This window comes from Macrosteles quadrilineatus, unplaced genomic scaffold (assembly GCF_028750875.1).
Source record: "Macrosteles quadrilineatus isolate MER2022 unplaced genomic scaffold, UCM_ALF_1.0 Scaffold_5__1_contigs__length_97177068, whole genome shotgun sequence".
NCBI lineage: Eukaryota > Metazoa > Arthropoda > Insecta > Hemiptera > Cicadellidae > Macrosteles > Macrosteles quadrilineatus.
In genome coordinates this window covers 12,967,655-12,981,783 of record NW_026542598.1, presented here as the reverse complement: position 1 = coordinate 12,981,783, position 14,129 = coordinate 12,967,655, and the positions used below count along the sequence as shown (strand labels likewise).

Below are 14,129 nucleotides of genomic sequence, written 5' to 3'. Positions count from 1 at the left end.
AATAAACTTTGTATTTTACTTTATAAAGCATTTGTTCACTTTTCCCGTAACAATTACGAACCATTCTAGCCACTTTTTAGATATTGTTATGTAAAAACAACAAAATGTTCTGTAATCCGAACTCTCCAATAGTCCGAACTACCCCCGGTCCCAATTAATTAGGATTAAATATGTTCTGCTGTATTTTAATTTATTCTGCACACAACAGGAAAATATATTTCCAACAAGATGCGTAGATTTTCCCTACGATGCACACGAGCTGAGAAAAAGGTTTGAAAGAAACATGCTTGCCTATAAATAAGTAGATAAATAAATAATTTGTGATATTGTGCGAACGTTTGGTAGCCTAAATTACTTTTTTCTATTGTTTAGGTGCAGTGGTAGGACATTATGGCTATGGTAAATGTGTTATATTAGCATAACAAATCGTGTCCTCCCCCATTAAAAACGCAGAGCAGAGCACAAGTATAACGGCAATAATCATTTTTATACTCCAACCCCGTACGAAAAAGTAAGCAAGTAGGCCTATCTAATATTTTTTATTACATTAGATTGGGGGGATAGTTCATAGTTGTTTGAACAGTTTCAGACCTTAGACTGTTGTTGCTTCAGTATCCAACAGTCAATGGCATTAGACTACGTAAAGAATGGCGACCACCAATCCGCGTATGAATGAAAGATGAGAGTTGTGTGGAATTGTGGGAGTGATAACTAGTGAAGCTTAGTATTGACCAAGACCAGCTGATGCTTTGGCCAAGATTATTTATTGAAAGCTATCGACCAAAGACAGCTGGGTCTGGTTTCACACTCAAGTAATTCAAACTGATTACGAGTCATCAAACATGAGTTCTAATTTAAAGTTGCGTGTGGTTATTTCATCCGGTATTGAGAACAGTCTATTATAGATTCTTAGCTTTTGCAACTGAAATGAAAGATACAAAAGCCCCTCCATATAAAACAATCATCTTGTGATTCAGGTGTGTATAATAAATTACAGTAATGGCATCAAGCATGTTCCGGTTTTATAAACTAATCTAATGTTACTCCATAATAAAATACTGTAAGAGTTGTTACTAACATATTACTGTATTGATTATCCTTGGCAAGGTTTTCCAAACACTACACACGTTTTCGAAAGGAGTTTATTCATACAAAACATACCCGCGTCATTATTTTACTGTCTTATAATTTGTGTGCAAAGACAACACGAGTACCGGTGTAACTTTTGTAAGAATTGTATAAGGACGTATTGCAAATTTCTACGACACTTTCGCTTCTGTATATTTTCTTCTAAATGGTGTAATTCTTTTAAACATTTCCGCAATTTATTAAGGAATTAATTACTGTAATTTGAAACTCCAAACAGACTGTGGTAATTAATTGCGGCAACACACTCAATCACAATTAATAACAATATCTCAGTAGGCAAATTTGAGAAAGACAGTTGATTAAAATTAATTAACGAGTTTCGCAAAGTCTGTCGACGTTTAACGACACGATGCATATTGTGGACATCTGTTGTGGTTAATTGATAATATCTTTAGCTATTGATAGAAGCAGACGTCCCATGTTGACGCTGTATGCAGTGTAAAAAAAAACAGTAAAAAATAAACGTCGTCAAATTGAGGCATACTGTATTGTGTTGATGTCAATTCCCAATTTCTTTCGAATACACAAACTCCTTAAAACAAGCCAAACTGAGAATACAGCTTAGTGTAAACCATTAAACCAGCGACGTAAACTATAGCGTCTTTAAAAACCCCAAAGTACCATTAACAACTAGAGGGGCAAATAGTTCATATAGTAGTAGGCCTAACAAACTTTGTCGATCTTGACCCAACGTCTCTTGTACACTTTTCATGGTTAACTCTTACTGCATCATTTTAGATCAGAGAAAACTAAAATTGTAAAAGGATTATCTTAATCTCGACGTCTCTTATGAGAAACTACAAAACGTCTTGAACATCTTATATCAGAGATAACTGCTAAAGGATTATCTTAACTTCAACGTCTCTTTCGCCTCTTATGAGAAACTACAAAACGTCTTGAACATCTTAGATCAGAGATAACTGAAGGATTATATTAACCTCAACGTCTCTTTCGCCTCTTATGGGCAACTATAAAGTTCCTGCAAAAATCTTAGATTATTGAAAACCACTAAACGTGTATCATAACCTCAGCCCTTACATCCTTCATAGAAAGAAAAGAACAACAGCCACACGCCTCATTTTCTAGCCAATTCGTCACCTTCCCTTACCTTGTTTGACAGATACTGAAGTCTGCGGAAGAAGCTTGGGGGATGGCAGCCGCGCCGGTGGTGGGGGAGGGGATGACACGGAGGTCGAACCAACAGAACCCGGGTCGCTGAAGCCTTGGGTATCCTCGGGACCGTCGAAAAAACTAAGGTTGAACTCAGAGCCGGCATCGAACGAGACTTCAGCGTTGAGTTTTTCCGGTGGCGGAGCACTACCGAGATTCGCACTCAGAGTTTGGTCGATTTGGAAGACATCCATGGCGGCCCATCCTCCCGAACTGCACGTGCACGGCCCCTTTCGCTCACCGGCTCACCGCTCGCCGCTCACCGCCCAACGTCGCCGTGCTGGGGACTGAGCGGCGGAGCGGAGGTGAGTGACCCCGCGAGTTGGAGGGGACTCACGTTCCCCCACCTGCATTCTTAACGTCGATTTTTGCATAATGTCCCGCTGCTCCGCGTCGGCACCCCGCACAGAGAGGCTTTCTCCCCAAGGACAAGGGGAGTTTACAAACAACTGCCTTCCCTTTCGTCACTGTTTTCATATTGGCTCCCCGGCTTCCGGAGACTTGCATGAGGGGGTTGTCGTTGAAACATAAATTGATGGTGTGCTTAAGATTTCATAATAATTGTTATTTTAGATTAGGTAGGTATTCTATGTTTTGTCACCGTAACTTCCCACGGTGCCTTTAAGCCTTAGGCAATGAGTGAGGAATGAATGTTGAATGAATTACAAAAGCTTCGTTCTTCGTTTATGCATACAAATATAATTCCGTTCACAAGAGTTATGATGTTTCAGAGATTTAGGAGTGTGCAATTTATTAAAGTACGGTACATCAGATAGCGCTAATGCAAATTACTCATTTCTGTAAGTCACGCCAATTGTTTTCATTTTGTTAGACGGTAAATACAACATAGCAGAGAAATGTCTTTCTGAAACAATTGTGTGGCTTTTTCCCACAGCAGACCAGAAGTATATGCTCCTAGCGAGCAGGCACTTCAACAGACGTGGCGCTAGTCGCCACAGTCTTATAGACTTGGACTTGGTGTGGCTCTGTAAGAATTTTTAAAAACCTTGTTAATCACTACTAGAATCGTGACAGCACAGCATTCAATAGAAGTGTGGTTTGGTCTTTGCAACATCCTGGAAGACCCTGGTTCGTAGATCACAAGATCCAAAGGTAGATCCAAGGGTCTCAAGTTATAATTGCTGCAAGATCCATCTTGTTACCTGTTGCTGTTTATGACTGCGTAGTGCATTGGCTTAGTCTGGAAGGGATGTTAGTAGATCACATGATCCAAGGGTCTCAAGTTATAGTTGCTGCAAGATCCATCTTGTTAGCTGTTGCTGTTTATGACTGCGTAGTGCTGTGGCTTAGTCTGGAAGGGATGTTCGTAGATCACATGATCCAAGGGTCTCAAGTTATAGTTGCTGCAAGATCCATCTTGTTAGCTGTTGCTGTTTATGACTGCGTTGTACTGTGGCTTAGTCTGGAAGGGATGTTCGTAGATCACATGATCCAAGGGTCTCAAGTTATAATTGCTGCAAGATTCATCTTGTTAGCTGTTGCTGTTTATGACTGCGTTGTACTGTGGCTTAGTCTGGAAGGGATGTTAGTAGATCACATGATCCAAGGGTCTCAAGTTATAATTGCTGCAAGATTCATCTTGTTAGCTGTTGCTGTTTATGACTGCGTTGTACTGTGGCTTAGTCTGGAAGGGATGTTCGTAGATCACATGATCCAAGGGTCTCAAGTTATAATTGCTGCAAGATTCATCTTGTTAGCTGTTGCTGTTTATAACTGCGTTGTACTGTGGCTTAGTCTGGAAGGGATGTTCGTAGATCACATGATCCAAAAGTCTCAAGTTATAATTGCTGCAAGATTCATCTTGTTAGCTGTTGCTGTTTATGACTGCGTTGTACTGTGGCTTAGTCTGGAAGGGATGTTCGTAGATCACATGATCCAAGGGTCTCAAGTTATAATTGCTGCAAGATTCATCTTGTTAGCTGTTGCTGTTTATGACTGCGTAGTACTGTGGCTTAGTCTGGAAGGGATGTTCGTAGATCACATGATCCAAGGGTCTCAAGTTATAATTGCTGCAAGATTCATCTTGTTAGCTGTTGCTGTTTATGACTGCGTTGTACTGTGGCTTAGTCTGGAAGGGATGTTCGTAGATCACATGATCCAAGGGTCCCAAGGTATAATTGCTGCAAGATTCATCTTGTTAGCTGTTGCTGTTTATGACTGCGTAGTACTGTGGCTTAGTCTGGAAGGGATGTTCGTAGATCACATGATCCAAAAGTCTCAAGTTATAATTGCTGCAAGATTCATCTTGTTAGCTGTTGCTGTTTATGACTGCGTTGTACTGTGGCTTAGTCTGGAAGGGATGTTCGTAGATCACATGATCCAAAAGTCTCAAGTTATAATTGCTGCAAGATTCATCTTGTTAGCTGTTGCTGTTTATGACTGCGTTGTACTGTGGCTTAGTCTGGAAGGGATGTTCGTAGATCACATGATCCAAAAGTCTCAAGTTATAATTGCTGCAAGATTCATCTTGTTAGCTGTTGCTGTTTATGACTGCGTTGTACTGTGGCTTAGTCTGGAAGGGATGTTCGTAGATCACATGATCCAAAAGTCTCAAGTTATAATTGCTGCAAGATTCATCTTGTTAGCTGTTGCTGTTTATGACTGCGTTGTACTGTGGCTTAGTCTGGAAGGGATGTTCGTAGATCACATGATCCAAAAGTCTCAAGTTATAATTGCTGCAAGATTCATCTTGTTAGCTGTTGCTGTTTATGACTGCGTAGTACTGTGGCTTAGTCTGGAAGGCTCTGGTTCGTAGATCACATGATCCAAAAGTCTCGAGTTATAATTGCTGCAAGATTCATCTTGTTAGCTGTTGCTGTGGGAACGAGCCTTGGTGGGCGGGACTCAGTCCACGTGTGAGGAACCGGTCTAAGGTTCATTCACTTTACAACGTGAGCGAAGAGCGAACAACCGACACCGACAGCGACCAGAGCGTCTACGGTCTTCAGAGCAGAGCCATCAGCGCATCATGAACCTACACACCACACACAGCTGTCTAGATTTCGTTTCTCTGAGCTAGTAAGTTGGGTGCCAAAAGGCTAGGTCTACGTGCCTAGTGTGCTTCTCAGCTTTTTGACTCTTGATTCCAGCAAAACCTCACCTACACGCAGATTTTCAGGCAACAATCGACCAATTACCCAACAAGGATTTCACATATTTTGCCTATACTTGGTTATCACTGAGCACGTACTTAAATTTTCAGCTCCTTTGAGAACCTCAGTCCTTAACTAAAAAAAGTTTTTTTTTATCCAAAGCCTCAGCCAATCGGGGTAAGATGGGATGAAGTTGATTACTTACAATAATGAAAATATGGAAACAGTGAAGGTTTTACGAATGCATTTATTCTTAACGTTCTCTAAATACCTAGCTACTGATTAATTACCTTATTACCACAACAATAAAATCAAATGTTTACGAAAATGTTTCAGATTACAAAAGAATGCAACATGTTGAGATATTTCTATATTTTTTAGCTATATCAAAAACCAACCTATAATCACCTTAGGAGTTTCGAGTCTGTTTTGAGAACAATGTCGGTCGAAGAAAAGGTTAAATAAAAATATTAGATCCAACAACATGCTTAGTTTTTTTCTCCATCTAATGTATGCATCAAACGCATCTTCGTATTTTATTTACTAGTATAAAGAGCTTCATTCATTACAGCCTCCATAAAATTGTTCAATTCGTCATACTTCCCCTCGCCTACGTACACCAGAATTCCAGAAATCACAACGTTAAATTATAGTTAATCTATCTTAAACCTATCTTCCATTAACAGACTGCATTTACAAAACAGTGTACAAAGAAACAGATACAGAAAAGTGTACTAACTGCAATTGTTGCAATTTTTTACTACGTACTATATTTCGTTATTAGATTCATAAAATATGTACAAAACATCTGTGTGTACCGAGTAAAGACAATCCATACATAAGCGTTCTATGGCTGAAATCATTTCTTTGTAGCCTCTTTCATTAACAGATCCATAAAATACAAACCATCTGTGTACAAACGCAAAGACAATTGTTTCTCTTTAACTGAAATCATTAGTTAATTAATTTTTGCTTGTGCTTATACCATCTAATTAATGCATGTGTACTAAGGTAGAGATGACAATATCTGCAATTGCAATCATTAATATCAATTCGATATTTCATTAGCAAATCGGCAATCACCACAACAAAACGTGCTAATTTAGTGATCAAATATTTAGATTTAAATAATTAAAAGTATCAGACGGTGTGACATGTTTCTTGCCACCACATAAACCCTATCAACTTATATGAGCTGAAAACTGCAATTTTTCGTATTATTTTGCAATCCATTAGTCTGTGTTTGGTGAGTCGAATATTTTAGTATTTTATCCGGAGTTTCATGATATTATCGGGGTTTAAAGTACTCATGTGCCATCATTGTCACAGAGATGCGGGTGGTGTTGTCGTATTTGTTTTAGGAAGGCTTATAAACAACGAAATCCAATCGAAGTGGTTTGAGAAATATTTGGATTGTCTTATTGTTTTATGGAATTTAAGGGATATTAAAACCATGCTAACATGTTATAAAACACATGTAAATGTTATTTTGGTTTTTATTATCAAATTTTATGATAATGAGACCATTAGTACCATAGATATTTTGCTCTTTTAGGCGTACACTGATTTAAATGGTGTAGAAACATTTTTTATCCACAAAATATTTGAGTAAGTCATAAGTTGATATTTTGCACAAAAACTCCTATAAAGTGACACTTGGATGGTTTGCGGACTAATTCACATAATATTTTAACGTTTGGTCTAAATTTTGCAAAGATTGAGGAATCTTACAGATACAGAGTTACGTTACGCACAGCCTTGTCTGTGGTACAGCGTTCGTGAATACTGGGAATCCAAAAACGAAAAAATAAGTTCCAGACGCGGGCACAGTAAAAGTCCTTATTGGAAAATCCGCTAAACATGTTTTCGAAAACTCTTATTTTGAAACAAGCAAACGTCCTTTTTTGACCGAGTAAATTTTACGAGAATTCTTTTTTCTGAGACATAACCCATAGTAATTTATTTTTTCCGATAACTTTCATCTAACACTCGTTGATAGCTGATGACTGGAATGTTCTAAATGCTGAATGCTACAGTTTGTAGTGGCAGATGTGAGCGCGTGTGTGAATGAAAGCGGTGTTGAAGCCAATTAGAGGACTTTGTCCCGTTACCATCAGTGCAGCCGGCGTAACCCGGCGTTGCCACTTCTACCGAGCACTGTGCCTGTGCAGTGTGCAACAGACTGGGTATGGTGCTGTTGTACAAATACACTACAATGTGTTCAAACCGGCAATGCATTACCGTGTGGAGTATATTAGTTTAAAATCATCCTAAAAAGGTAAAGGGAGAGTTTTGTAACAGTCGGAAACAACCTAGAAATTATTTACCTGGACAGACTATACATTCAGAATTCAACACCCGATTTGTGTGTTTACCATGTTTAATCGCTCTGGTTTCTAAGAAAACGGAGAATACCCTTCTAGTGAACCATTGAACTCTACTCTGTTAGAAATTAGCTAAGATCACCTTACACGTACAGAATCTATCGTTAGCAATGTTTGTTGGTCAATTATTGTAAAATACAAATTATTATGGCCTTATACCTTGTTATAACTAGTCCGGAAACAAATTACTGTAGTACTAAAATTATGAATTAAGGTGGGGTGAAGGAATTCTACAATAATACATTCACTGTAATTAACTGACTTTTTGGAGATGTTATTTGTCCTATTTCGTCAAGGTGACGTCCTTTGGATGAGGGAACTAATCTATCTGTATTAAAAAATACCAGTAGGCATGGTTTAAAAATTGTAGCTAATGAAGATATTGTTTGGTTTTAATGCTAAGCGAAGCTCTTTAGAAATATAAAAAATAAAATAATCCTCCCAAGGCATTAAATTACTGTAACGTATAACATATTTTTAGGACCTCTCCACTTCCAAATAAGGCATTAAACAAAACATATAAAAGTCAATTGTGGACGTAATCCTCGACGTTCATAGTTTTTCATAAGTAAAATATTGAGAGATTTTCAGACTTTTTAAGTATCCATTGGATAAAACAACCAAAACGTCCAAAACACTATAATAGTCCTTCACCTTTATCAGCACACGGCATGCATTTAAATGTATTTATTTATACTGTACTATTTACTACAATCTACGAGATCACATCAATACTATAGATTCATAAAGCTCTTAGATCACTTACAATAACAAAAAAATTGGTCAATACAACTAGTTTGTAATTTTATATGAAAATCGTTATATTTGTACACCGTCAATTCACGCTAGAGAATGAAAGCGAGTAGCGCCTTCGAGATACGTGCTGCAATATGGCTACAGAGGTAGAATACCGCTACCACGTAAGAGAATAATATTGCTTTTGCTTGGAGACTATTGAGTATCAGGACTTACAAACTGTTTACCATCATTTATACATATTTTACCGTAATGTATATGTAACGAGTAGGTAAAGTAATTTAAAAATTGTATCACCATACTAATAAATGAAATGGTATTTTTCCTAACGGTTTAATAAGATGTTATATTAAATCTAATGTATATTTTTAAGTTTTAAAAGTTAACAAATAAAAGAGAAGACATATTAAATTAATTATAAAATAATAAATTGTTAATGTTAAACCAAAATTACTGTTAAGATTTTATTGTTTATATCACATCTGCACACTAATTTAGGTTTGCTTAATTTTTACTCATCATTGTGAATTTTTCTTGTGTATTTTTTTTAAATTTCATTGAACAAATCCATAAATATTGCTTCGATTATAAACATGTATATGATAATTTCCAAACTAAAAACTGCTGTCAAATTTATGTATCGTAATTGTTTATTTTGTCAAAATACAGAGTGTTTAAATACTAATATAATGGTTTAGAAAAAATTTTAAATTGTTTAGTTTATTTCCACACAACATTCGTCAGTACTCTACTATTTTTATTAATAATAAAACCATTTTTACTAATGAGTTCCTGTGTACCACATGACTAGGTTTTTATTGGAGCTCCAGTGTCTTTAATATTAAAAAGTTTTGATTTCTGGCCAAATATGGGGTTTTACAGTGGTTTTGGAATGAAACGAACAATTTTATTTGAGTTAATTTCAAATCCTAGATTGATATAACATTTTTAACGAGGTTACTTCTTTTATACGCCTTGACTTCAAGGTACATCCCCATCAAGAATAAAATAAATAATATTTCGCGTCACATCATAAATAAATCTCCTCTACATTTTCAATTCAAAATCAGCTGGCTCGGAGTAAAGAGCTATCATACAATCTAGTAACTCAGAAAGTGTTCCCTGGCCAATTATTGCTAAGATATACACGGGTTGGAAAAAGATTGATCGAAAAGTTGTTAAGTATAAAATATAAGAATACTTCAAGTATGTAGTAGAGTGAGAGTGTGTAGTAACATAGACAATAAGAATTAAATATAGACCGTCTAATGTGCTGCAGCTACTATAGGTTCTGGCGCACACCGCTGGGAGCGCAATGTAGTTACGGCCTACGCGCTACGTAACTACACGGCGCTCCCAGCGGTGTGCCCCAGAACCTATGGTAACCACTGCACGGATGACAGTCTACGTAACTACACGGCGCTCCCAGCGGTGTGCACCAGAACCTATGGTAACCACTGCACGGCTGACAGTCTATATTTAATTCGTTTTGTCTATGGTAGTAAGTAGACTACCTTGGTTGGCGCGAGGGGTGTCCGCGGGGCTGACGGGGGTTGTAGAGTCTGAGGGACTGGAGGGCTCGGAGCTGCTTAACTCCTGCTTGACACTGGAACATGAACATTGGACATGAGCATCACACAACATCGGACGTTTGTATTGTGGGGCCATATAACATGACCATCACACCATGAGCATTTGACATTAACATCATACTAAAAACTTTTGCAAAACTTATGACAGCTAGCCTGACCTTACTACTGGACCGAATTACACGCGGTTGGTACCAAATGAAAGATATTTTCCTGTTTATGAGCAGAATCCCTTTATAAATTAAAATAGGCTCAAAAATAAGCACAATAAATTAATTTTACATTTTATAAAAATTAACATGGGTCTTACGGGTTGCCATGTTGGTGACGTAATAACAACAGAATATAAACAGAAAATCAAAACAAATTAAAGCTATTCCAATCACGTTTTATTTACAGCGTGGGTTAAAAATAGAGAAGTTTGTAAAATACAAATACATACTTTTGGTCGAGTTTTCGACCACGGGTAAACTCTCGTCACTCATTTAAATTAGATCGTGAGTAAAGGATAATGGTATCAGACGTAATCATTGGACAAGATTTGTATTAGACCGTAAGTATTGGATATGAGTACCAGGCATGATTATCCAACATGATCATCACACCATGAGTGCCATTTGACATTAAAATCACTCATTTAAATTAGATCACGAGTAGTGGAAAATGGTATCAGACGTGATCGTTGGACATGACAATCACACAATAACCATCAATAAATCAATAGTATCATTACACCACATGAGAATAACACTGTGAGTGGGCATCAAACCATGAGTATCGAAATGAACATCACTAGTAAGCATCAAGATGAGCATAAAAGGGCTCGTTTCAACTAAACGTAGTGTGCAATGTAGGTAATCGGAGGAACACTTAATTTTACAAACCTTGTTGCTATCGACAATTTGGTAGATATGTCATACAAGATTTTGTAAACTGTTATAAGAAAGACCTTGACACGTAGACCTACATAATTAAGAGGAACTTCTCAGTTCAATATCAGTTTCTAGGATATAATACGTGTAATCATATATATATTTCAGATCACTTCTTTCTTGTTTAAATACTATCACTTGTATGTTTAAACAATGAAAAGTGATATCCCAATTTATCTGTTTACAAGCGTAGATGAAACGGAGTAGGTGCCTGAGTAATATAAGCAAAGTAATAAACAAACTATTAAACATGATACACCGCTTTGAGTACCGGTATGTTGTGACTCAAACGGGTGGCCTGGTATTATTAGTACTGATGAATACTCACACTGGATAAGATGTAAACTATATTTATTGAATAACTAAAACGTGAACTCCCTTAATAATTTGTAATGAACAACTAACTTGAAAAAATTAAAAGTGTAAACATAAACATAAAACATCTGTCTTGACCATTATTTTAAATGACATATGTAGTAAAGACAGATTCAGGGATATGACAGAGTACCTAGCCTAGTTTAAGTATATGATATAAGTAGTTGAGTGGTAAAAGTAAAAATTAGTTTTCAATATGTCTTATTTTTTTTCAGAGCTGATCTTAAGTAACGTAGTTAAAAGATTAACTTAATAACAGTTTTTATATTCGTCGGAGAATTGCTTTATTACGACCACTTTAATTTTACTCAGAACAACTTGCTCTCATCAGTTACATACCAACAAACAAATCGATTTAATTTGCTCGAGTGTTAACCATGTTTTGTATTAGCTACAGAATTCAGTGTGTACATTTATAGAAGTTTCTAAATACTGTATGACAAAAGATCGGCACGTATATGTCTGCTAAGCCTATATTAAACATGTTAATTGATAATCAAGTATCTTTCTGCTCAATAGATGGAACATATAACTATCGTTGATCATGAGAAATTGATTATTTATCAAAACGTTTGACGAAGGAGTTTTTATTGGCTATTGATCACCTAATCAGTAAATAAGAACGTTACTGAAACAGCTAAGACAATTAGAATTTAATACACAATTTGTACTGGAAATTTAGCATGTAAAATTGCATGGTATAGCCGATTACCACCCAACACATTATTTTTAAATTACCGGTACTAATCTGTTTATAGGCTAGTATGTTTTTTTTTTTTAATATTTCGAAGTAGTTTTATCTGTTTTTAATGTATGCATAAAAAAAATACTTAACAAAATATTTTTACAGATTTTCTACCAATATTTTTAACCACTATCCACAAAGCAATTGTCAATCTTCCTTGCACACATACACTGGTACTCACTATCAAATAAATTGATCGCACGATAAATTAGCCCTGAACGATGGGCCCGATTTACCAAACCACCCCCTAGCGAGCTGGGGTTTTGCACATCCACCGTGTACGACCACATTTTGCACATCACTTTATGGGGACTTTTATGGTGGTTTTGGGGGTAGTGAAAGTACAAACCTAGTAAACTCTGGCGAAGGCGAAGAGCTCGTAGCCTCCATGGGACATCATACAGTCACAACTGGGTCGACCTGAGCGCACGCGTCGCGGGATCGATTTTACCCCTACAATACAACCTTGGGCCGAGTAGCGCGTAAACACTAGGTGACCCAGTTTCTACCCTCGCCTCTCCCCCAACTACCCTTTCACTCTCTCATCCGTCCGGCGCTCCGGCGCGGGTAACAAATCACAGGCACGAGGCGGAGGAGCTCAGCTAGGATGTTCTCGATGCTGTTGTTCTGACTAAAAACTGGCAGAAAAAATTATGAAGATGTCAATACTTGCGTAGACAATATTTTTATGTAAGGAAGTCATATTGTAATGGAAAAAACTTGGAAATTAAAATTGTAAACGTAGTACACTTCTATTCTTAAAGGCGTTTTTGAATGTTTATAATAATCAACCTTTTTGCATTTAAGTTTCTTTCTGTAAAATGTTTTACATATTGCATAAGTTTTATAATTCGTTCAGTTTTTCATCCATCGGGCATGGCTACTATTCTTGGACGCGAGTCCCTGATAGATTTTCGAAAGAAGTTGTATTTTAACTACAAAAATTCAACAATTTTGGTGACACTATTTTTTTTATTACAAGAACGTGATTTATACGAGTATATTTCAGGCAAAATAGGGAATATTGTAAAAATAATAAATTGGAAATTGAAATTTTAAATGTTTTAGCCTACTGCCGTTTTGACTAAAAATTTTGAATGTTCGTGATAAATAAATTAATTGTTGTATTTCAGTTTTCGTATGGTAAAATGTTTGCATATTGCAAGACATATAAAGACTCATTCAATTTTTATCATGGTGCTGTTCTAGGACACCAGTCGTGACCTATTATAAATAAGAGTTGTATAAGTAGGCTAAGTACCAGTTTGAACGTTTGTGATGAAATAATCATTTTGTTTGAAATATTTGCTATATATAATGTTATGCCTATTATATTGAAATATTAGATGTTGTACCCTAGAGGGGGCGAAATAGAAACATTTTTTATCTTTACATCTGTTGTCTAAAATATTTACTCATCCGCGCTTTTAGAAAACAATATTCAACCGAACCATATTTCGTTTGATATGGGGACTATATTAGTCCAGTAAATAAAAACAAAAATAGGGGGTTAACTTACAAACGGTCCAGTAGTTCAAAATTTTTTATAAAAATATTGTAGCCTAGGATGGTAAGTAGGTGTTTAAAATGCAAAATGCACAATTCTCCCCCTCCGCCATATTGGAAAAATAAAAAAATCAGTACTTTCTAAAGATTTTCACCTATATCTCCGTTTTGGTGTGTTTTAGCGAAAAATATGTAACGTCAATGTTGTAGACAATTAAATTTCCTATAATGTAAGTTTAACAATTTGTTTCTAGGACTTATGGATACGAAAATATTAAATTTTTTTAACAAAAAAAATCTAATTTTTGTATATTTTGCCAAATTTCTAACTTTAGATTGCTGTAATTCAGTAATCTATTTTTTCTAGGAAAACAAGTATCACAATCAAGTTTATAGAGAATTTAATTACC

The 14,129-nt window shown here is 36.3% G+C and overlaps 1 protein-coding gene across 2 annotated transcripts in view; it reads right to left on the bottom strand.

Moving 5' to 3' along the window:
* The window catches only part of LOC128994389 (ecdysone-induced protein 78C-like), a 41,872-nt gene extending 29,255 nt beyond the window's left edge, over positions 1-12,617 (bottom strand). The window contains exons 1-2 of one of the 2 annotated variants that reach the window (XM_054418929.1): positions 12,563-12,617; positions 10,087-10,178 (exon numbers count right to left, since the gene is read on the bottom strand). In XM_054418929.1, coding sequence (XP_054274904.1) covers positions 10,087-10,178; positions 12,563-12,603 — 133 coding nt within the window. In that variant the 5' untranslated portion in view covers positions 12,604-12,617. Of the gene's footprint in view, positions 1-2,257; positions 2,557-10,086; positions 10,179-12,562 lie in introns of those variants that run through there. The other variant, XM_054418928.1, reaches the window with a different exon arrangement.
* Positions 12,618-14,129: the final 1,512 nt, after the last annotated feature.